Source organism: Amblyomma mixtum, chromosome 3, assembly GCF_055824585.1.
Source record: "Amblyomma mixtum isolate Tamu chromosome 3, ASM5582458v1, whole genome shotgun sequence".
Taxonomy (NCBI): domain Eukaryota; kingdom Metazoa; phylum Arthropoda; class Arachnida; order Ixodida; family Ixodidae; genus Amblyomma; species Amblyomma mixtum.
This window is the reverse complement of record NC_143014.1, coordinates 204,832,899-204,856,644: the sequence shown is the minus strand read 5'-3', so window position 1 is coordinate 204,856,644 and position 23,746 is coordinate 204,832,899. Positions and strand designations below refer to the sequence as shown.

At 48.8% G+C, this 23,746-nt stretch overlaps 1 protein-coding gene across 5 annotated transcripts in view; it reads right to left on the bottom strand.

Moving 5' to 3' along the window:
- Positions 1-1,567: 1,567 nt before the first annotated feature.
- nvy (CBFA2/RUNX1 partner transcriptional co-repressor nervy) overlaps positions 1,568-23,746 on the bottom strand; it is a 169,975-nt gene continuing 147,796 nt past the window's right edge. For 4 of the 5 annotated variants that reach the window (XM_089582512.1, XM_089582515.1, XM_089582516.1 and 1 more), the window contains 9 exons: positions 22,069-22,290; positions 21,096-21,208; positions 20,540-20,629; positions 18,338-18,522; positions 16,257-16,522; positions 15,712-15,776; positions 11,319-11,538; positions 8,885-9,075; positions 1,568-8,793 (listed from right to left, as the gene is read on the bottom strand). In XM_089582512.1, coding sequence (XP_089438638.1) covers positions 8,575-8,793; positions 8,885-9,075; positions 11,319-11,538; positions 15,712-15,776; positions 16,257-16,522; positions 18,338-18,522; positions 20,540-20,629; positions 21,096-21,208; positions 22,069-22,290 — 1,571 coding nt within the window. In that variant the 3' untranslated portion in view covers positions 1,568-8,574. The remainder of the gene's footprint in view (positions 8,794-8,884; positions 9,076-11,318; positions 11,539-15,711; positions 15,777-16,256; positions 16,523-18,337; positions 18,523-20,539; positions 20,630-21,095; positions 21,209-22,068; positions 22,291-23,746) is intronic. The other variant, XM_089582513.1, reaches the window with a different exon arrangement.

Sequence of the window (23,746 nt, the reverse complement as noted above, 5' to 3'; positions counted from 1 at the left end):
AAACAGACCCACCCCTCTACTGCGACGCTGTACCCGAGCATTAAAGTGCATTATAAACTGATTATAAACTCATGCATTGTCGTTGGCAAACTCGAAAGAAGGTGAGATCAACCGTTGGGTTCTGTTGAAGCGTCACCACCAAGGAATTTGATATAACACCTTTTCTATCTGCTGCAGGGTAGTCAAGCAGGTTCAGATTACTGGCGGAAGCTTCCGTCTGCACTAAAGTCGGTTTAAGCAGAAAAAGGAACAGAAAACTATTATATAGCGCAGAAACTGGACCTATTCCGTAAACCAGCATATCCTAACCCCGATATCGATCGAACTCGGGTAAATCAAACTTGGCCATGATTCAAACATGTTTCTGTGGTCGTGATAACGAAGTCGTGGTAAGGCCCACATCGAGAACCTTTTGCTCCACAATAGCGGTGTATAAAACTCTACACCGCTAGCAAGCTGTGGAAGTTCGCTATCACAAACTACTCTCGCTCTATCCGCGAACGATTTTGACGTTTCATGAGCTGAGTGTCGCGATGCCTCTATGGAGCTTTACTATTAGCTGAACCAGCCGTAGCAGCAGGACCTTTTACACAGCGTCGAACGGAACAATTTTCGTAGTGACGTCATCGTGCCGATGATGACGTTGCGAGTGTAGGACAGCTTGCGAATGCGTAACTATCATGGACGTGGCGAGTGACGCGCAAGCAAGTGGAAAGGTTCGCAGAACCTCTAGCGATGTGGCTGGGCATTTTTTTTTTTTTTTGCTGCAGGCTCTTTCGAACATTACTTCGCGACGACTAATACGGCACAGCTGATTTGTCACCAGTCTTTGTCGTTCAAGAGGAGAGTCAAACCCGATGCAGTTGACAGGAGGGCAAAGAACAGCTGAGTTCCTCGCCAGAGTTAATAATGAAAGGAAGAGCGCCTTTCGCCACCTGCTGAGAGTTGCATAGATAAAAGAAAGGTTTTTTTTTTCTTTCACATCTTGCTTCTGGAATTTGGTTCAATCAAATTTTTGGCATTCTTAAAACTTGATAGTCTTACTTTTTTTTTTTGCTTTGTTGGCGTTTGTACGGCAGGAAACTGAGTATTTGTTGCTAAGAAATTTCGAGTAAAAGCTGGGATACTTTTTTTCCCCTCCACTCGATTCAAACTCGTGACGTTCGATGATGACCCTTAATACATTGGAGGCTCCGTGATCTGGGCCAACAAGAAATGGTTGCCAGTGCGGTCTAGCCTCTGAGATCCACGAAGAAAACACTTCACTCGACGTCTTCGCAGTTCATGAAAATAGCACGCGGCGGCGACACCTGTATCTCAATTTCTGGCGTTTCTAGAGCGGACAAAGCCTCCGTTTGGGCGAAAGCAGCGCCTCTGTAATAAGGAAATTCCAGTTTGTCCTCAGTGGCCCCATAAAGCGCACCGAAACGCTGAAATGCAGCCGCCAGGCACCGCAGCTGAAGCGTCGTGTTCATCAGCCGACGACCTTCAGGCAGCTGGATGGGCGCTGAAAGCACCGTCTCTCGCCGCGACAGAAAGAAGAAATAAAGGACTCATGTCGTGACTCTGGCCAGGGCACAATAGAAGCGTTTATTCATTTAAATTAGAGTGTCACATGTACACGGCTTCAACACAACGGCCGATATCGTCCTTGAAGCTTTCGGCGCCACCGCGACAAGGGTGACAATACGTATGCTGTATTTTACACGCAATAATCGCACGGCCGGCGCCACAGAAGCACCGCGTCCCACGTAGGGTGACTCGATGTGATACGGACTCCCTTGTTACTCGTGTATGTGGACAGTTTTTTTTTTTTTTTACATGTGGATGATTTCAGTCGAGCGATTGACAGCGTGGATGCACAAAGTTACAACACAACTGGTGGAAATGTGGAGGCAAAAAGGAAAGGGGGAGAAAAAAGCATGGATATAAGAAGCAGACAATCAGTTTACAGCACCAAGAGATAGGCTCGAGGTAGACGGCGCAAGAAAGAAAAAGAAATAAATGTACAAAGTGCGATCTGCAGAGGCCGTGCGGGTGGCGCTCTGAAAAACTCGAAATGTGGCACTGTGATTCACGGACTCGGAGAACGTTCCATCAGTTCGCCATGAGGTACTTGGAGAAATACACCACGAGACACTCTGAAGGCTGTTCTCCGTGCATTTTCTTTTTTTTGGCGCTACAGGGGGGTGTTCAGCTTGGAATAGCCCCGAACGGGACAACACATCAACGACACAAGGCGGAACGAAGCAAATATCAACGCACATACATACTAGGCGCGCAGCAACTGGCGACATGAATTGACATGGCGAGCGAAGCACTTGAGGGTCAATGCTTTGGTCAGATGACTAAAACTCAAAATACGAAATGAAAAAAAAAAAAAAACAAATGAGCACCACGCATTCGTGAAATAGCGACTACACAATGCCAGCGAGCGAATGCCATCTGCTGTGGCTGCAATAAGCGCGAGAAGAGGAAGCGTGTCTAGGTAACTCGGCGTAAACTTTGTCCCGTTTTTTTTTTCCGTCTTCGGAGTTTCAAAACTACGAAACTACGACGAGATTCTGGCGGCAGTGACTTTTCTCTCCTTAACAGTCGCCCCACGCGCGCGCACACAGAAGGGCTCGCGATTTCTTAGCCTAAGCCCAAGCTGTGTTTGACAAACTGGACCCGCGCAAACAGTGCGAAACTAAAACGTTGTCGCAGTCGCTGGCTGCAAATAACATGGCTGCTTGTGGTTAACTATCAAGGCTCGTAAAAATTCTATCGACGAGAAAAGTTCAGTTAAAGACGGATTCGATTTTCAAGCAACACTGAACTTGAAAACCTACATGCGTTGAAGAATGAGGCCAATACTGGAGCCACGTTTCAAATGTAGCGTCTCAAATACACACAGGAAAATTTACACTCCAAATATTTCAAACGTCAAAAATGATGTTTTCCTTTGTTCTATAACGATGGGGTCCAGTACGCCCGAACTAGCTATAAAGGCTAGTTGTTTTTTTTTTTTTTTGCTACCTTTTTTATGCTCAAGGTTTCTGTGTGGGTGCACTTTCATTTTTCCGAGAGCTGCAGCTACCGTTTCAGCAATGATGGATATGAAAAATGAATTACAAATAGAAATAAAGAGAAGCTTTCACATGTACTTTCGGACTTTCGTTAGCGCGTTCTTTCGCCAACATACGTTGTTCGCTGAGATCCCGGCTATCGCGCCCGCATATCTGAAACACGATCCAACTAAACACCTACGCGGCGAGTTTGGTTACCTGGCACGGGGACAATTCAAAGCAAACTGAAGCCACGCTAGCCTTTCAAGTACGCTTCGTCTGTGCTATACGCGCAGCTTCAAAGGCGGCCTATGGGAACGCCCGAACGACGCGCGAAACACTATTCACTGGCGGCGCTGTAGTTTCCCCATTTGGCTGGCGGTTTTGATTCCGACGCGATCAGACGTGACTAGAAATCGGCGTCCGCAGTGCCAGTTTCGCTCACGCGTACGGCGGCCGACCGGCTACAAGGGCAGGTGACTAGCAATGGGTGTTCCTTCCCGCAAGTAACGTTAGAACAGGGAGATGGCAAAGCCTGGCTCACTTCGCGTCGTAGGCGCGGCGCCCCCGTCGAGGAAATGTGCACTCACGTCCGATTACGCGTGAACACGGTATCCCGTGAAAAAAAAAAAAGTTTTAATGATGCTAAGCAAGGGGCTATAGCCTGCTGTTTCATATGCCTGCTCGGAACAGCTTTGAAGCTCACCCTGGCTGTGGCATGACGGACCCGAGGTTTATTGTATTAAAGAAAAAAAACAAGAACAGAAAAGCGTGTCATGGAACGAAAGTATCGAAAGAGAAGGGGGTTGGGGGGGAGGCGGAATAAATCTGGTCCAGCAAGAGCCGTGTATGACCAACGCAATGAAAAGCGACTAGAAAATGCAATGATGCTACTGAAACAAACATTCCGGTGACTGAACATGACTGCTGAATAATCGCTAAAAATAAAAGGTGCTGTTGCGAATGCGCAACTGCGACACGATGCTGGGGCAGCCTTTCTCCGCGATACCATCTTATTAACATTATTTTGAGTCTGAGTACTACTGGCTGAATTATCGTTGAGACGGAGATATGGAACGCTGCGCTGCAGTCAGAGTGAGCAAGCGATGGCCCGCAAGGCTATTTACGAAGTGACTGAAGTAGGGAGGGAGAAAGGGAGTGAGGACACTGGATCTTTCTTTCCCAAACTCCTGCTTCCATAATTTTGGCGTGCGAAATCGTGCAGAAGAGAAGAGACGAAAGGAAAGGATCGTTAAGCAATCAGGATGGAGAATTCAACACGCACTGCAGCGTAAACGACGTTTGGCATGATCCGGGTTTCGCATGATCGCCCTTCTTTCTTTGATTTCTTATTGTATGTAACGTGACACGTCTGGTAAGAATGACAACGCAAAGAAGTCGCCGGCTTAGGAATCGTTCCTCCGTTTGCTGTGGGCACTGCCAGCGCTGCAATAAGCACCCTGGCATGTAAAGGTTACTCTTTCTCTCACGGAAGCGGGAAAGGAAGAGGCTGCCTCTCTCGCCCCGTTCACCTGAATCAACGCATCGACTAGTCTCGGCGTCAGTCAGCGGTAGCCAAAGCCCGCTTCGTTCCGTTGAAACTTTCGCATAGAAAGCTACAAGGGTGCCCCTTGCGCCCTGTTTAGAGAGAAACACTAGGAAAACGTGATGAGCCGAGAGAAACCCGCTAAAGGCGAGTTCTTTTTTTTCTTCGCAACAGAAAACAGCTACGGCCTGCAAGAAACAAGGCGCCATACATAATTTAAAATAACGCCCATCTTTGCGCAGCGAGGGTGAGCACAGAGATGCAGCCGCGTGCCTCGTCTTTCATTCCGCACACAGTGAGACTCTCTCATCCACAGAAAACATCGAGGGCACACGTCAACAACTACGGGTAGAAGAGTGAGCATCGCGCGGCGCTTACGCCAGCGCGAGTTTCGTATGTCTATGTGTATGTCTGTATACATGTATATATATGTATATATATATATATTAGGCATTCCCTCCTTTCGCATCCGCTCAAGACATCGGGCACTGTTCGCACAGGCGCGAAGCAGCGGCTGCGTCCCACAAGTGAAAGAAGTGCAGTTCGGAACGACGCGCGGGGAAGGAACCGCGCAGGCACACACATAGGCGCCGACGCGCGTTTGCGCACACCCGTCGCCAAGTCTCAGCTCCAGCAGGCGGCCAAGTCTCAGGGAGCGTGACGGCAGCGTGCCACGGAGCGCCGTCGGCAGGGCAAAGCATCTTCGCCGACAAAGCAGCCGTCCGCCGACGTCCGCAGTCGAACGGCGTGCTCGAGGACGTCATCTTCGCGCTCCAGCCGGCCCCCACCGCCCACACGCCTGCCGAGTGCGCGCAGATGGAAAGTGCGGGAGGCTTCTTGCGCTCATTTCTATCTTGCGGCGAGACTCAGCCCTTAGTACGGAGGAGTACACACTTTCACCGGTCACGCTAGGGCACAGACTGACTGGCGCATTTCCTGACGTACTAGAGCAAGAGGCTGAGTACAGTGCTCAAGTTTTTGTACATTTTTTTTTTCCTTCTACAAACAACTGTGTAAACAGCTCTTTCGTGTAGTACCTGGCGCACTGCGCATTCTTTCGACCAGTGAAACGGGAAATACTCAATTGCACACCGCCGATGGCACACAGCGGCGTTTCAGCGTTAGCTAGAAGAACCAGCTGCCTATCAAGCACCATAAAAACTGCTGTACAGCACTGCGTCGCGCGTAGTGAACTCCAAAACTCGTAATCTCGAAAGCAATCGCATGTTCCGTGCACCATAGGCTACGCATCTGGCACTGACCTCAGGTCACTGCTATGTAGTGAGCTCAAGTCCCACGCCCAAGTGGCCTAGAACAGCAGCGCCTTCTGTAGGGTCCCTGCCGAACGCAAACACAAGGTTAAATAACGGCCAAAGCAGAGAAACTGTACTTCGAGGCTTCGTCACCCGTGACTCCTTGCCAGTTAGGGAGCACACCTCCTTAAAATGCCCACCGCAGAATCTGGGTTCTTAGTCTGCCTTGAACGTCCTCCCAGGAGACAGGAATGTGGGGAGCTAGGCTCGTTCTTAAGCAGGAAAAGAAAAAAACGACGTTTTCTAGTTTCCCGCGCGGTGTTTTTTTTTTTTTTTTCGAGGTGATTACGCGTAAATTTTGACCCATTGCTTACAGAGAGTACGGCGCTAAATGTCGCGCATCGGCTCCTAACAAATTCCGCGTCAGGGCCACTTTCTTCGTGTGTCGAATAGGAAGTGGAAAGGTTCGTCCTGCAGCGAAACGCGCGTCTTATGGTGCAGGAAACTTGCGATTATGCTCAAACACGACAGTAAAATAATCAGTCTTGTGACAATGCGCCAGGAATCTCGAGGCCGACTAGAATACACACGCACACACACCGGAACGAAGCGTCGATGAAAGTCTTCCCAAAGTCCATGGCCGAAGTCATCGCATTTTTCAGGCAAAACTATTTTTTTTTTTTTTTCAGAATATGCATTCCGGATTACAAGTAAACTGAAAGAGGCAACTATGTCTCGTACAACTCTAACAACAGCAACATGTGTCCTCTCACGTGGCGCCAACCATCGAACAACGTTTCACGATTCATTTCATAGTGGTCTGGACTAGATGGAGCGAATAAAAGAAAAAGTTTGAAAAGAGTGCACTACTGTGCACCTGCGCGCGTGCTTTAATTCAATGTAGATAGCAGTGGCCGACTGGGTAGTGATGATTTATCTACCCGCAAAGAGGAGCAATAGTCTCCTAATTACCACCTCCTATTGGCGAAGGTGGACGTCTTAGGTTGAAATAAGATCTTAGGCTGAAAATAAAACTATATCACAACGACCATACTCTCACTTTATTTAGAAGACAAGCAAGGAGATTAATGTGGTTGTCATGGAGTTCCTTAAATGAGAATGGTAGTCAACCAAGGATGCTGAAAATGTCACACATAAAACGTTAAAAATGTCCACAAGGTTTCGAAGCAAGACGAATGCGAAGGGCATCAGTAAGTGCGCGGCAAAAGAAGAAACGGAGGTGAAAAGGCAACAACTTGCGCAGGCGTTGGCGGACCGCAGTGTATACATAAGGCTACAACAAAAACGTGCTCTTTAAAGGTTCCTGAAAGCATCTGTAACAATCATGGCTGTGGTTTGACTAGCTTTCGTGTCTTTTTCGTGACGTAGATGTATTCGGGAACATGCAGACAAGGACGAGCGGGTGCGATAGCGAGCCTCGCTCCCAGATCCGCATTCACAATAAAACGTTCCACGACGTCGGCTCTCCCATTTGGCTCGTGTATCACTGCGAACAGGTGAAATGTACAGACAACTAGCGACGAATGCGGCTTACTTTGCATAAACATGCACCCAGATCGTCCTGAACGAGAGAGTGATCCCTGTACCGAAAGCGGCTCGGGCGCCAACGGCCGCTGGCCGAGCAAGGTGCGGGGACGAGGGGGGAGGACCCACAAACCCCTTTCGGGACAACTGGCAGGGGACCAGCCGCCAAGCACGCAGCGACCAGGGCTGTCCTCAACAGTTCGTGGTTCACGATCGTTGACGTGGGGAGGGCAGCGCGATGATGCAAGGCGGACCCAGGCTAAACTGCCTTCTCCAATTCTCTCGGATTCGGAGTAGCGACGTAGAAGAGGGACACGTTGGCTGTCAGTGCGCGCTTGATGCTTCGCGACGATAGCACTAGAAACCCAGCCACTGGTCGAGCGGCGTTTAGGCGCACATTTCCAAAATTTCACCTCTGTTGTTGAATAGTAGAGTGAGTGTCGATGACGGCGATTGGGTGAACTCAACAGCTACAGTTAACACTTGTCATGGCTCCACGAAACAAAATGTGCTTGCTTGATGCCATTTTCGTCGCGACAGCCGCGATGAGCAGATCAGTGTTGAAGTAAAGGTCATGAGCGGTTTGATCTAAACGAAGAAGACAGAACACTTTGAAATGCTACAACTGTTGCAGCATACTTGGTGTGCTTCCAAGGACAAAAGGCCCCGAAAATGAGATTCAGCAGACGTAGTGCACTAGGGGGCCGAGGTGGCACTAGGAGGCCGCACACTGTCACCAAGCATATCGTTCCTCTGCATTGCGCCGACTTCGTAGCACTCTGTCAAAGTAAGGAAAACAATGTGGTAGTGTTTAAATGAATGCAAGCAAGAGCAAAGGCGTCCTTAGTTTGCGAACGTATACGAAGAATGGCAGAAAGCGTCACCGATCTGCGAGCGCTGCACAGTCTTTTGCTCTTTTCTGCGGCGTTGGCAGCGGTCACAGGCATATGTGAAGCGCAGTTAATAGAACCGTGGACAGCCGGAGCCCCTTTGCTCGTCTCTATTCTGCTCAAGGGCGGGCGCGTAAAAACTACACTCCACACAAGATTCGCCAGGCGCGCTGTTCCGAGTCCACGCGTCCATGAGTGGGCTCTTCCGCGCGTGCGTCTTGGGTGTGATAGCTCGCTGGGAGCTGCGTCGGCCGGGAAGATGGTGAGGGTGACGAAGGACCGGATGGGCGCGGTTAGTGGCGGGCGTCCACCTTGCCTTCTAGCCTGCGAGGAGGCGTGGGGCTGCGTTTGCCGACGGGGCCGCCGCTGCTGCTGGGGCTGGAGGACGGCTGGCCGCACACCCGGTGGTGGTTCTCCCAGTCCTTGTGCTGGCAGAAAGCGCCGCAGTAGCGGGCCACGTTGCAGCCACTGCACGTCTCGTTGGCCTTGCGTCCGCAGTTCCAGCAGTTCTGCTTTAAGGGGGCGAGACACGAATGGACCAGGTCAAAGAACGCATTCGCAGGAGTGCGTCCCATGCGCGAGCGACTTTCGGCGGAGGCTCACCTCGGTGGAGTCCTCCTGGTGGTTGACAGCGGCCAGCGCCTCCTCGGCGGCCTGGCGTCTCGCCTCGCCCAGAAGCCGCTCCATTTTGGTGCGCTCAGCTGCCACGAGCTCGCTGGCCTTGGACTCGGCGGCGGACACGGCCTTCTGCAGCTCGGCTACCGCCTGCCGCTTCACCTCGTTCACCGCCTCCTCTGCGCGCGCGCGACGGCAGAAAGGGCCTTGTTCAGCGCCAAGTCGAGTCTTTAAGTGACTTCCTTCCCGTCAAGCCTAAAGTGCTTGCGCAATGAATGGCCGTCGCGATGCGAGTGAGAAATCGACACATCTAGTCACGTAGCATCATTGTTTTCTTCCTCTTACAGTAGACACCAAACACGCCAAGCTGACCTGTTTTACTAATGTTTATGAGCCGAGTGAAGGCTGCTTTTCAAGATCGATGAAATCGAACGACCAACACAACTGCAGTTCTTCACAGTTTTTCTGACGGCTCATTCACACTCTAGTTTGCTGCGGCAAACGCGTACGCGTTGCCCTGCTATGTTCATGTTTTCGCTGCAAAACGAGGCGGCACGAGTGATGCCTACCGGAGCGATTTCACGCGATGTAGGCGGAAAAAAGTTGCCTGTTTCTAACGGCTCAGTTCACACCGTTTTACAGCTCTGGAAGGTCTGTCAGTGGCCTCGCCTAGCTTTTGTGAATCAAAGCTTAGAACAGAACGACAAGCACACTCCATGAATAGCAGCGTCCTTTTGTTTTCCAAAGTCTCGATGGCATTGTGACTAACTTATCGCGCAGGTTCTTTGCATCTCGGGAAACCAATCGTGGGCATAAATGAACTGCCGAAATAAAGATGTGCACGCAGACATGGCTAAAGCTCTCATTATTCCGTCTCCCGCCGCACGACCGGCGGATGCCAGGATCGCCACACGATCCTTTTACCTCGTAATGCCCAAGCAACGGAAAAGTGGAAAAGTGAATGATCTTTCAGCATTTCATAGTTACCGAGCCCTCCGTTAAAAAAATGTACTAATTTTGTTTTACGACACAACGTGATTACTGCGTAAATAAAACCAGCAAATCAGGCCAATTTCTGAACGCTTCCGAACGACAAAACTGCCCATGCATACTCAGTCACATACGAGAAATCAACAGCAATATTCAAATTTACTCCATGGGCTGCTGATTTTGCGATACCGCCGTTGATATTTTTGGTTTTGCCAGTGAGGGTTATAGCGTTGGCAGTGACCTGATATTTCAGAAGGCCTCCTGCACCTATGGCTAATAATACTTTGACATCGTTTGGAAATTATATTAGGAAACGTTGTTTGTGCAATACAGTGAGGGCTCGGTACATTTGTAAGTGCATTATTGAAAACTAAGGTTTATTTTACAGATCTTGTCTCACCTGATAAGCAGGGCATTGCAGAGTTAACGTAGAGATTTCTGTTTTTAGGGATAAAACTCCAATCCGTCCAGCAAGGGGAGCTTTTATGCGAACGTAGGACAAATAGAAAACAGCCATGTTGCCAGTGTAGAAAGTACCACTGTTCTTCAATTAAAGCTCCTTGAAGAAAACAGGTAAGCAGTAATGGAGCACGAACGGAGGGGAGCACCCAATTGCAGAAGAAATGTAAACTAAGTGCACAGTCGGGAGAAGAAATGTAAACTGAGTGCACAGCAACAGGTAAGCTTCTGCTAGTTCGGGGAATCTCGTTTCGTATTTGGAAAGTATGTCCCACGCTCGGTAATTATGCTGAGCGAACAGATCCATGCGTCTAAATGCTACCGACAGCAACGCATCTCTCTCCCTGCCGTGACCCTTTCTTTTGTGTCTTGACTTGCGTTCTACGTCCCACTTCTCTGCAACGACCATGGCCACTCTCTCAAAAACGCTGCATTAGCGGTAAATGTCTAGTGTCTCGCAGTCGGCTAATTTCTATGTAGCACCGCAGTGACGTGCAGCCGTCCTTTAGAGCGACACTTCGGACATCGTCGTTTGAAAGAATAAAAGTCGTCAACCAACGATAGTCCGCGTTTTTTTTTTAGGCCCCGATGTGAGCTCTTGCCCTAGACATAGCACCACCTTGAAACTTGCGGGAAAAAAAAAAAAAACCACTTAGGCGCAAATAATTTCACAAGGACACAAAAAGAGACGAGGAGACAACGGACAGGCGCCTGTCCGTTGTCTCCTCGTCTCTTTTTGTGTCCTTGTGAAATTATTTGAGCTTAGGTGGTTTTTTTTTCCAAGTTTCAAGATGCAAAACCAACTAGCCCGTCAACATGCCTTACTGAACTATAGCACCACCGCTCCTTCAGAGATGGAGAGCAATACGCCTGCGGCATTGCCCGCTTGCGACAACTGTCTGTATAAGATAAGGCATAAGATCGCATAAAGCCTCTAAGTCCGTATAAGGCATAAGATCGTCACGCGGCTCACCTGCACGGCGTCGGACCTCAGAGACCCTGTCGATCTCGGCAGCCGACTTGTAGTGGGCCATGAGGTCCCGCTTCTTGAGGTCGTAATCGACGTCCAGGTGGCGCCGGCTGCCCGTCCACACGGACGCCGAGAAGTCGGGTCGCTCCGCCTGACTGCGGTGCTGCAGGATGGCGATGGCCCGCTTCGTCTTCTCCACCATGCCCAGGATGCAGTTTAGCATCTGCACACCCGACACCACGCAAGCAAATGTAATGCCGGCAAGTCCAGGACAACTGCGCTGACTTTACTGCTCTCGCGCGGCTGGGGTCACGGCAGGGATACACGATTTCATCCCCAAGGACAGCACAGATGGCCTTAGCTGAGGAACTGTAGAAAACACTTATATTCGATTATACTGAATGGATCTGAAATTCCCGAGGAATGGTAACTTTTGCATATTACTTGGCTCGACTACAAGGACCTTCCGGCAGCAAGCGCTAAATTATCGAGCGTTTTCTTTTTTTCTTTACCCACTCGTGGTTAAAGACCTACCGTTGGGCTGATTGACGGCTAATATTCTTCGTTTAAGCGAAAAACACGGGGGGCGAAGTAGATGGGCAGGACACGCACATAACGCACTCAGCGCGCTTTCCCTATTCGCGATTTTCACGAAACTGACGCCTCGCTGCGGCGGCGCCGCTAACTATAGTCAGCGAAGGATCGGCGCGCACGCAACAGATTCGTTTGCTCTGTTGCCTGAGTGGTTCGCCGGCTCGCTGGAACATTAAGTCGTTGCTGTCAGAGGTTTGCGGTAAAAATATATCTTAAAAGCGTTGTCACATGGATGTTTACACGCTAACGAGATAGAGGAGCCGCTAAGCGCCATGGCGTGAGTTTTCTGGTGCAGGCAGTACAAGGACCATTGGAACAGGACGTCTTCACACTGTAGAAGAACGCTTGCAAGACCGTGACAACGCTGTTCTTATCAGGCACACAATCTGTGTTTCAAAATGGTAGATGATCTGCCTGGACAAGTAGGGCCTATGTCAATACACGACACCGCTTGTTAAGAATCGTTGAGCAGCACACATGACTCACGGGCACATTTCGAGTGTGGTGAGTTTTGTGCAAGACTGCCACTGTAATTACAAACCTCATTACGGCACGCATGTATGCTCATATGGTGCTTTGTTACCCAAAGAGAGTGGGGCAAGGCTGATATAATGATTCGATTCCAATTCCATAAAAAAATGAGCAAAAATAAAAACATTTCAAGCCCTCTTATTTTTTAATTCTTTTAGCACTTAAATTGCACCATGCCACCGATGTCTCTGGAATCACACAGACAGGTGGTGAGTGGCCAGAATAGAATAGAATCTGATGAAAAGAACTCTATCATAGATGTCTTGTATTCATTACATGCGCCGTCCATCCACTGCTTATGAACAAACTGTGAGCACTAGGCGCGGTTAATTGCTCCGAGAAGATAAAGCACGGAAAAAGGCGATGTCGTTATTCTCGCATTCAATTTGCATACACGATTATAGATATATATTCATATTTAAAAATTCACATGGTTGATAAAATTCACAAGCACGGAAAAGCCCCAACGGGCGCAGTTTACGATAAAACTCAACCAACAGTGACTGGCAACAGTTCTAGCTTGTTTTCTGCGATGAAAAATGGCAATAGGAAATCAATAGGTATTGTTTACTTAACATTCTAATTTTGTCATTCACCTCTTGTACGAGAGTCTTCACCGTCGATGTCAAGGATATTGAATTTTCGCCAAAGCGCGGGTCGGCCACATATCGCTCCGCATTCACGCCGGCCGTTTCCAAACGCCCGACAGCGATTTTTTCTCTGCCGCTTGTTTCTTTTCCGCTCTCGACCAAAAAGGAAGTTTGGCTCGCACGAAGCTGCCACCATTGACAAGCGCGAGTTTATCGCGAAGTTTTGAAACAAGCGCTTTTCTACCTAGCCTGACTCCGGGAGCAGTCCTCCATAACTCTGCCTTATATTGGATGTATTCAGGCCTCACCCTCTATCTCGTGAAAATCGCCAATACTGCAGGATACGTGCTCGAATTTACTCTCGTTGCCAGTATCTACACCACTGGCCATATTACTACCTCAACACCAAGGAAGTTTAACGCTCGTTCGCTGCACAGACCCGAGTACACAGCGCAGACCGTGCGAGATTGCCACGCGGAGTACAGGTAGCGAAATTTGAAAGCCCCTGTCTGCATGGTTTGCATCAAAGTGGCTACATTTAGGGCGCAAGCAGTGCGCTCAGCAGCTATATGGTCTCATTTCGCTTTCTTCGCTGTAAAGCGTAGTACACTAAAAAACAGCGCTCTTATTTGCAAGTATGACCGGGTCTGCACATTACATGACTTGTGACTAAAGGCATGGTTAAACAAACTGTTGCACTGTGCCAAGGCTAAAATAATGAAATAATATTGTTGATTGGCCGTAATAAAAAGAACATTTTCTATTCTATTATAATTAGCATATCTTCAGTTAGGATAAATTATGCAAACTTCTATCAGCTGGAAGTACATATCACAACCGAGTTAAAAACTTGCACAACATCAAAAGTACATCGGCCAAACAGGACGATGTATAAACAAGCGGTTACTAGAGCATAAAGCTAATGCTGAGGATAAAAGGTCTGGTAATTTGGCCATCCACTGCCGTCATCGCAGCCCTTGCCGACGCGCCTCCCTCACTTTCAAGGAAGCAGAAATTCTGGCGAAAAACATAGATCAACTGACCCGAGAGATCATTGAAGCAGCCACTATTAACAAGCTGAAAGATCAGTGCGTTAGCACACCGTCAGTTGCCCTGTTAGACAATGAGTGTTCATTCCTCTCTGCCTCGATTTGATTTAGTGCATTCTTTTGGTTCCATCCCTTGATGTTTTGTTGGCGTCCACTTTTTACGATGTTTCCCATCTTAAATTTTCTGCAAAAACTTCTCTGTTATCTCATCTTAGGTTTGATCGCCCTCACGTTTTTATGATTCACTGCTTCATTTTAGGGATCTGTTGTCTGTTCAATTTCAGTTTCGTGACCACCTTCTCTTCTTGTTTTCATTTTCACCGGCTTCTCAGGTTTTTTGCTTTTATCAATTTTAACGCTTTTAATTCTGTCATCTTTTAGCCGTGCCGATTTTTTACATCTTCCGCAGGCTCCTTTTATGCTTCAGTCTGTTCAGCTTTTAGCGCCTTTATCTTTGTCACCTTTCATCGTCATTCGTTTAGCCGTGTTGGTTGTTGGCCTCTTCGGGATCTTTTTAGAATTGTCTGTTTACCCTCTCTGCCTTTGTTTCTCGCCGCTTTTTTCATTCCACCCCCCCCCCCCCCCCCCTCCCCTTCTTTTTTTCTCGCTTGTTTGGGCTGCGTTATTGGCTATCAGTGACAATAAGAGTAGTTGGCCTATCTGTTGGCTCCTTCCGTGCTTCCACATTGCTGATCTTTGCGCGTGCGCATCACTCCCTCCGGTTCTGTATAAAAGGTGCGGATCGGCTGCCTTCCGAAATAAAGTAGTTAGTCAGCGCAGCTGTGTGTCCTTCTCGTTCTGGTTCTTTGTCTGCGAGCGCTGTTTTTTCAAGATAAAAAAAAAACACTACATTATTATTGTGAAATCATATCAGAATCGTGAACACTCATTTTTCGGCAGCTAATCAGGAAAACAAGCGCTGTGCTCGAATATGGCAGCGGTAAATAGCGTCTGCTATTGGTCGTTGTCGTGGTTCAACGGTGCTAAACATAGCTCGTGCCTTCCTCAATGTTCTACAACTTTCTAATAAAAAACTGTCGTCAATCACGTACACAGTAATTGAGTGAATTCAATAAATGTAGCTGGTTATGAAGTTCTGATTTTGTGCCACAACCAGGGGCAGAAATACGTCGGTTTCAAAGCCGTCGGTGGTACAAGTCTCCTTCAGCGCTAGCTTTAATTATCTCATAACGAACGACAGCCTTCATACACCAGTGAGCTCTGCAGTAAAGACTTGAATGCGAAGGTGAAAGGGTTAACAACACGTCGCACGCATGAACACAGGCGATGATCCCTGGCGTCGATGCTTACAGAAGCATTGTGGGGACTATCTGCGCACTAGCGAGAAGACCTGTGACCATAATACTGATCACTGATTACATACTAAGCGGATAAAATGCTTTCAGAAGCAAATTATGAAATCTGCATAGGCGCGGTGAGTGAAGGCTATTTGACTTGAATAGGCATTCAGAATTTTTTTTTAATAACTCACATGCCTTCCAACCAGAAAATACGCGTACAGCAGGGAGTTAGAAAACAAAACAAAATCTGGCCAGAAAACTGCGAAACCTCCTTTGTTTCACTGCCTCGCACGCACTGCTACCAGAACGTTTCAGAGGTATAGGTACGCACGGTGTTGATGTTCTTCCACTCGTCTTCCATGTCCCGTTCCTCGGGGTAGTCCCTGTGCAGCATCCCTGCGCACGTCAAAAAGGAGACAGCAAGGGTATTCGCGTAACTCGTGCACAGCGACGATCGTCGCACACAGCTTATCAGGCATTTGCATTTACAGCATCAATATGTTCGCTCTCGGTAAACCTTTGGGCTATCTCAGGTCAAACAAAACAAAGAGTACAAAAAGAGACCAATAAAAAACGCAGCCTCATAGTCGATAACAAAGTTCAGTAAAAAGAGAACGCTAGCAGTTGCCCCGCTTGCCCACAATTTCGGGAATTTTTCCTCCCTGAGCAGCTTTTTATCCCCTCTTGGCCCGCGTTCACAGCGCACAGCAGATGCTGCTCGCCAGATGGCAATGCCGGCACTTCAACGGCATGGGCACAGGCTAGGCTTGTCTATCGAGGCAACGCATCGCCGAATGAGCAGTTACGGAGTTGTGCGGCAAACCACTGTCGGGAGGCCGCTGGCAGTGGGCATGACGCCTGGCGGGAATCGCGTACCGTAGCAGGGTCTGTAGAAGTCCCTGTCGAGCCGGTCGTAGCGGTCGTATCGGTCCCTGAAGAGTGGCGCTGAGCTGTCCTCGAACCGGAAGGCGGCCGGGGGCGGATGCGCAGCGTGGCCCCCCACACCGGGGCTCAGCCGCGCCGCCCCGGGGCTGCTGGAGAGTGGCTGGTGGCGCTTGGCCGCCGGAGGACCGCCTTCGTCCAAGGCCACCGCTGCGCCGGCGACGACCGCGGATGCCGCGTGGCCGTTCTCCTTCGGCCGGCTGCGGCGAGACACGCCCGGAGTCAAGAGACTGCGCTCCAAGGCTACGCACAATTCCTGAGCCATCGGACAAGGCCCAAGGGACGCGACATATTGGGCTGGTACTACGTGACTTCGCTGTGTTTTGAGTTCTGAGCGTCAGCGTTTTTCCATAACGTCACGATACGTGCCTGCCGATCCCTGCTGCGTTGTCTGAATGGTTTGCACTAACTGGCAAAGCATCATCTAGAACGTTAGCTGCCAATGAAAACATGAACAGCGCTTAACGTGCGCCAGCATCGCGTCGAACGTTACTCAGTGCTTTAGAAGTATCATGTAATAAAACAGCGCAAGGACACAGGACAAGAATGGAGAGAAGACACACACGGCGCTGAACTTGCAACTGCGTTTATTGGAAGTTCAGCGCCGTGTGTGTCTTCTCTCCATTCTTGTCCTGTGTCCTTGCGCTTGACCACCTTTTTGTTTGTTTTTTTAAGCGCAACTGATTTTCCTTTCATGTCAGCACTCCGTCGACCACTGGCGCTTTTTTTCGGGACACGGCCGACGCCGGCTCTTCTCGGGAGCGGGACCTCTAATGCTAACGCATAATCCTTCGTAATCTACTACGCATTTGTTAGTTTGAATTTGCCTGCAGTGGGTGGTGCTCTGTTATTGGTCCTTCGTGGTCACGTGGCACCTGTGAAGTCATGATCGTCTCGACCGATCAGGGAATTTCATGACACCGCACATCAGCGGGGTTTTGGTGGGACAACTCTAATGGTCTCTAAAGGTACTCCCTTGCTTCGCTGTGTTTTGAGTGTATGTTACGCAGCCAACAAACCGACCGGTGAAGCAGCGAAAGCGCTGGCGCCTTTAGGATAAGAGATATTTAATAACGGCGCATCCTTAGGTGCTTCGGCTGCAGTGGCAAAGCTTAGAAGCCGGCGTGGCGAACGTTTACTCAAACCTATAGACGAGCCTAGTGCGGCCAACCGCGAGACAGTAGGCGATGCGCTCCCGATAGGAACGAAATTCGTCCGACAGGGACCGAAATGTAGCTAGCACTTAGCAGGCTTTCACAGACATTACCGTCCATACTTAAGTTTTTAAATTCAGGAGAAAAAAAAATTGAAAATTGGTTCTTAAGGAAAGGAAATGACGCCGTAATCGTCTCACATTCTAGGACTTCTGTGCAACATTTTTGAGGCAACAACTGTGCATCGACGCAGCAAAGCTTACGTGGATAACAATCAAGATACCAGCTCACTCGGGTAATGTTAAAAAAAAAAAAAGGTCTCTCATGTAGGCACTGTCCTGACTCAGAACTACCCAAAGCTCACCCGTCGCCTTTTGTGAGGTTGTTTTCTCTGCATAGCGCACACTGCGTAGGCAACCACGTAGGTAAGAGGGTATAGGTCATCCCTGTTATCTATGTGGGAGCTCAGAAGAAGAGGAAGAAGTAGCAGAAGATGACAGCTTCGATTCAATGCATACACTTCTCTATGAGCAACCGATGTAAATGAATATCTGTAGCAGCTGTGCAATCAGCATTTCCCGTGTACCTGCAGTGCTTCCGCTTCGTTTTTAAAATATTTTTTTTTTGAGCGTGTGGGCTCTGTTTGCTAACAAAATAAAGTACCGGCGTCTGGTACCGGTTTGACTCAGAACTACCCAAAGCTCATCCGTTGTTTTTTTGTAAAGTTGTTTTTTCTGCACCACAACTAAGCCGTCGGTGAAGCCGAATAACAAAAAAAAAAATGCTCGCTGACACGTCAACTTTGCCACTTGATTCAGGACAGAGAAGAAACCCGAAAGAGTCCCCGGGTCGACTGCTCACCCGTCTGGGGGCGTCCTCCGCTTGAGGGGGGCGCCCTCCTTGGCGTCCGGCTGAAAGATCTCGAACGGCTCGCCGCCCGGCTGATCCAGCACTATCTGCTCGTGCTGGCGAAGGTATTGCGCGGGGCTCTGCTTGGCGGCTCGCGCGTAGTGCACCAGCTCCGTCTGCAGCAGCGGAAGGTGCGACTGCGCCCACAAGCGGCCCGCTCAGATGCGCCGCTCTCGACAACGGTCCGCGTGCACGGCAGTTGAGCGCACTTTCAGGCAGTTGAGCGCCGATTTCAATGCTTCAGGCGTAAGCTTTCCGTTTCTCAGTCGTCACGAAAGATGTGTCAATACAGCATACTTGAACATGAGGCTCGGTAGGTCATATGCACAGTGAAAGCAGAAAAAAATGTTGTCAGCGTTGCGAGCTGACAACTTAAGCGAGGTGTCGCGAAGGTGTTTGTGCAAGGTGTCCTAAGTATATGTACAGAACAACTGATTTAACATTCATTAAACCGCACTTTTTAATGTTCGCACGCTCTACTATGCATTTTGTGCGCGTTATGCTCTACGAAAAAAAAATTACAACTGGAAATCTTCGCAATCCCGAACCCGTACGGTGTCAAACACATCAGTCAGCGTTATAGACTGCGGAAAGTAGCTTCTCCGACGGTCAAAGCCAAATGAACACAACGCTGGTAACGCCTAATCCGTGCGGTCACCTCCACGCGCCGACAGCGTATGTCTATGGGCACGTACTATTGCCCAGCAAGCTTTTCACGTTTGGATGCAACAATTCTACTGTGGACTGGTGAATTTCGCGCATGCGAGAAATAAGAACCTTTCCACTTAAGCTTTACCTTTCGATGTGCTATAATAAAATCTTATGTTCTGACCTCTACATGTTTCTTCAAAATTTTACGGTCTATATAATTTAGTTATTGAAATTAATTAACCTAAACGGATAACACAAGGAGAGAGATGTGCGAAACAATAACCGAGGAGAAAGTTTTATGGGGCAGGCTACCTTTTTTACTGTGGGAGCAGTGTTGCACAGTACACAGTTTGTACACGTCGTAAGGCGCACCGTACTCGATCATTCTTTAACTTATAGTACCACTGATTTTGTTCAACCTAAATGTAACTATTTTTGATGCTTGTAACAATGGGTGGGTTGTTTCTTCCTCCAAAAACGCATACAACGTCGATTAAAAAGATTTTGTGAATCATGGCCGCGTAAGCAACAAACGCCACTGAGCAATACACATCTCCAATAGCAAGCCAGCGATAGGCAGACAATAAATGACGTAAGACACGCAGACGAGTTCAAGAGAGATTGAAGACCTTGCGCGAACGGCAGTCCGGCTAGTACACATGGCTTTTCTTTCGTGCAAGGAAAAATAGTGAACTTTGCTCATTCGCGCACGCGTATACGCATCTGCTTTTCTTGAAAAACCTGTGGTCCTTGCAACATGTAAATGAAACTGTTTTTCTTATAAGCGCGACCTTCCACAGGAGCTGCAGTGGGGGTATCCGTACAAAAGCGCACTACCTGTACCGTTTGTGTATATATTTATAAGCGTGGACATATTTTAGAACAACAGGAAGTAGAAAATACCACAGTGGTCAGTCTTCAAAAAAAAAAAAGAAAGCATACTGGCTGCGGTAGTTGTGCCCGTCTGGTGTCGGGGTTATTAATTACGAACGAAGAACTCAAACTGGCAGTCAGTGCACGCGTATTCACAGCTCAAACTACATATACAGGGCTACGACATCCCGTGAGTCGTGCTAAACACTTGGGCGATGATAAGCGCCTTAGACACGTACTCCACCAACCGCTCACAGTTCTCACCGGTATATTTCTTTATATCTTCAGCACAGCGGTGGCGCGAAAATCGTAGGACGCTGTGACGTGACAATGCAGATGTTGCCTTGTGCGCTTACGCCAACTGGTACTTCACTGGCTGAAGGCGGGGAGCGCTTAATATTCGCATAAAAAGGTAGGCTGCGCTTGCTATGAAGGCGGCTAGCGCTTTCCAATGAAAACACGCACGAACTGTGGCGTCAAATGGTGACACTGTTACGCGCATGAAGGTTTATGAAAGACTGTACGGTTGCATTGATTCATAAAAAAAAAATCGCAGTGGCAGCTTTGAAAAAGAAGCAGTTATTTGAACACACCGCTGTCATATAAAATACGAGAAGCAAGCCAAGTTACCTTGAGGAACGGAACCACAAAGGGACGAAGTGGGTAGTTTGTGATGTCTTGGATGCTGTGATGAAAGTCTTCGATGGATATCGTGGAGCTCTGTCGGAGAGTATAAGAACAGCGTGTTTACCACACGCACGAACTGCACAGAAGGCCACGATACGCTCTCAGGCTTCTCTAAAAGACTAAACACAGAGGCTAGGCTTCGTCGAAAAGAACACGACTGGCCATCATGAACTTCCTATCTCTGCTCCAAGGCACGAAGGCACGAAACTTAAAGCATCTTTTTGCGAGGTTCTTTAAAAAGGTGCTTTAAGCTTTTGCGCATTTCGGCGAGAAAAATAAAAAAAAAAGAAATTTTCTTTTCCTCCAATAGCAGTGACAGGGAAAAAGATGCAGACTATTGTATAAGGCACGATGATGAAATGAGAACAGGATACAGAAAACAGCCTGGAACGGATGTGCCGCGCTCAAAACCGCAGCCAGTCACGTGTTTCCAGTGAACAAGGCGAACACTTGAACTGCTCAGTACGTGGTTCGAGAGTTGCATGCGCGCTTCACTTACAACAAGTCCCATAATGAGTCCGTGAACCCGCTCCCCAACGTCCGGTGAAACATCGCTCGCAAACTGCTGCAGAGTGGTCAGAAACCTTTTCACTTTGCTCAGCTGCCGTGCCCCTGCAGAAAAGAAAGGAAAGAAAAGTTATTATCCACGCTCGCCCCGCGGTTCTTCGCTCGCTTGCTCCCCCACTCTCTCTCTCCTCCTCATATTTGTTACTATCAATAAACCGAACAGAACCGGGGCTGTGCTGAACCTGCAATGCCATTGGGTGAACGAGGCTCGATTTCATGCCCAGTGAACGCAACCTCTTTACTCCGCGCACAAACCAGACGCGCTCATGCGTCCGGGAAAGCGCTCGAGTCGCGACGCGGACGATGGAAACAACAGCAGCACTTCCCTTACTCTGTACCAGAGCTATGAAGACGTAGAGTCAAGCAAAGTTCAAAGTTCAAACACTGTGCACAATGTCTGAACGTTGAACATGGCGAGAGTCATGTCATCCCAAACTAGAACACACATGCTATGTCGCAGCATTAGATAAGTTGCTTTTCAATTAGGGCTCCGGACTAATTCCGACCACCTGGAGTTCCTTCGCATGCCCCGGAATATCTCCGTACACGAGTATTTCTTGCGTTTCGCCTCAAATAGAAACGCAGCCATCGCGGGGAACTCGCGAACTAGAGCTGAGCAGACGAACGCGCTAACCACTGAGCCACCACAGAGGGCTCCATGTTGGAGCATGCTAGGTGCTTGCAAGGCTGAAAAGCGGAAAATAGGCTTCTTTCTGAAAGTGACTGAGAAACCGGCAAATCTTGACACTGATTTCATGCGCGAGAACGCAACTGCGGCACGAGCAGACGGAGTGAACCACTGCACTCTGAACAGAAAGCTCGGAGCCGGCTCGTATGTGCTGGTACGCACGTGTGGCGCGCCTGTCACCCGAAGCGTTGCACTCGGGATTTATGGGCGCACTTACCGAGCACGACGCCAGATGGGGCTTCCACGAGGCCGCTGACTGAAGCGATGTTGGCGGAGCCACCGGACACGTTGGATGCAGCCGTCGACGAAGAGACACCCGTGGAACCGGACCCGTGGTTCGAGTCAGACGGCGGCGAGAGCGACCTCACGGCCGCTGGGTTTGGGCAAACCGGCACCGGGTTGCCAGCGTTGCAAGGCGGCGAATGGGCTCCGTTCACGCCTGAGAAACAGCGGCAAGTCAGCTCCAAGGTCGCAGCCCTATCCCCCTTGTTTTCCTCTCCGTTTTTCTTTTTTTTTTTTCCGCGACAACGACGGCCGCCACAATGTGAACAACAATAATAAATATATTAGTCCTTGCTTACGTACAACCATACTGTAAATAGCGAAGCCTCCAGATATGCTATGCGGCAGAACCACACACCAGGGGCAAAAGCTGAGTTTAGAAAGTCATAGTTTATATACGTTTGCTCCTTTAAAGCGAAGTACAAGTATAACTTGGAACACATCGAACGGTAATACGCAGTGCTGGCGAAATACAAATACCAGTAAGAATAACAAGAATAACACGCTATATCCTCTGGTCAAAAAATATCGTTGCGTCGTTTCTCTTCTACAGCGGGCTGTAACGGGTCGGTCTCTTAGAGCGGCGACGAGAAGATGACGAGTGTTCAAGCTCACAACTTGACGAGTGTGCAAATACAGCTCTCAATAAAACTAAACGCGCCTGTGCTCACGCACCTGAACTGCCTCGATCTATCTGAGAGTTTTAGCATAGCGCTGTTCACCTTCGCGAGGCGCCTCCTACGCGTGCGCATTTCCAAGATTCGCGAAGTGCGCAGGAGCTTGAAAAGAAAACTATTTCGCACTGCACGCACTAGACATACACAAAGTTTAGCGGTGACACTTCTACACAGTTTTGACAGTACCCTATGTCGCCAGCTCCCGTGTTCAACATCAAGAAAGGCAGCAGACCGCAAAAGAATCCTTACGAGCACCTAATCTAGAAATAATAGCCCCGTCTGGCAGGAGAGCGCTGTTGACTTAGTCTCTGTAAAGAGCAGGACAGGACCCCTTTATTCAGGCAGGAGCATATCCATCCCACAATGGGTGCCTGTCTGCAACTTCAGCACCACTCCTGCAGACATCGGTAATCAGGTCAGCGGTAATCAGGAAAGAAACATTATAAGCTAGAGGCGGCTTCGTGGATGCCACAGTCAGAGAAAATGAGAGATTATTTATCGCTCAGACAGCCTGCGATGCCATCACAGCTATTTCCTCACGCTCATTTCAGATTTCGAGAACGCCGGAAGCCTGAAGGAACGAAAGTAAATCGGACGCGCTCCGATTTCGGCATGCCCAATCACCGGTCTGATATGAGAAATATATTGTGTTGATAAGTTGCACAGACGCGGGTTTTCGATATCAGTAATACTTTGCTCTACCCGAATTCGTTCAATGCAGGTTCCATGTGTACTTGCTTACTTCTATAGCCCGAATTTTTCAGCGCATACGGAGACTACAGCACAACTAACAGAAGATTAATTGTGCTGTTGCAAACTTTGTGGAGGTACTGCTGTAATAGAAGCAGGCAGAAACAAAAATTCCTCAGATAAGCTGCAGTGCCCGTCTTGCCACTCTGCACGCTACTTCTGTCCCAAGTTTGGATTAAATGTACT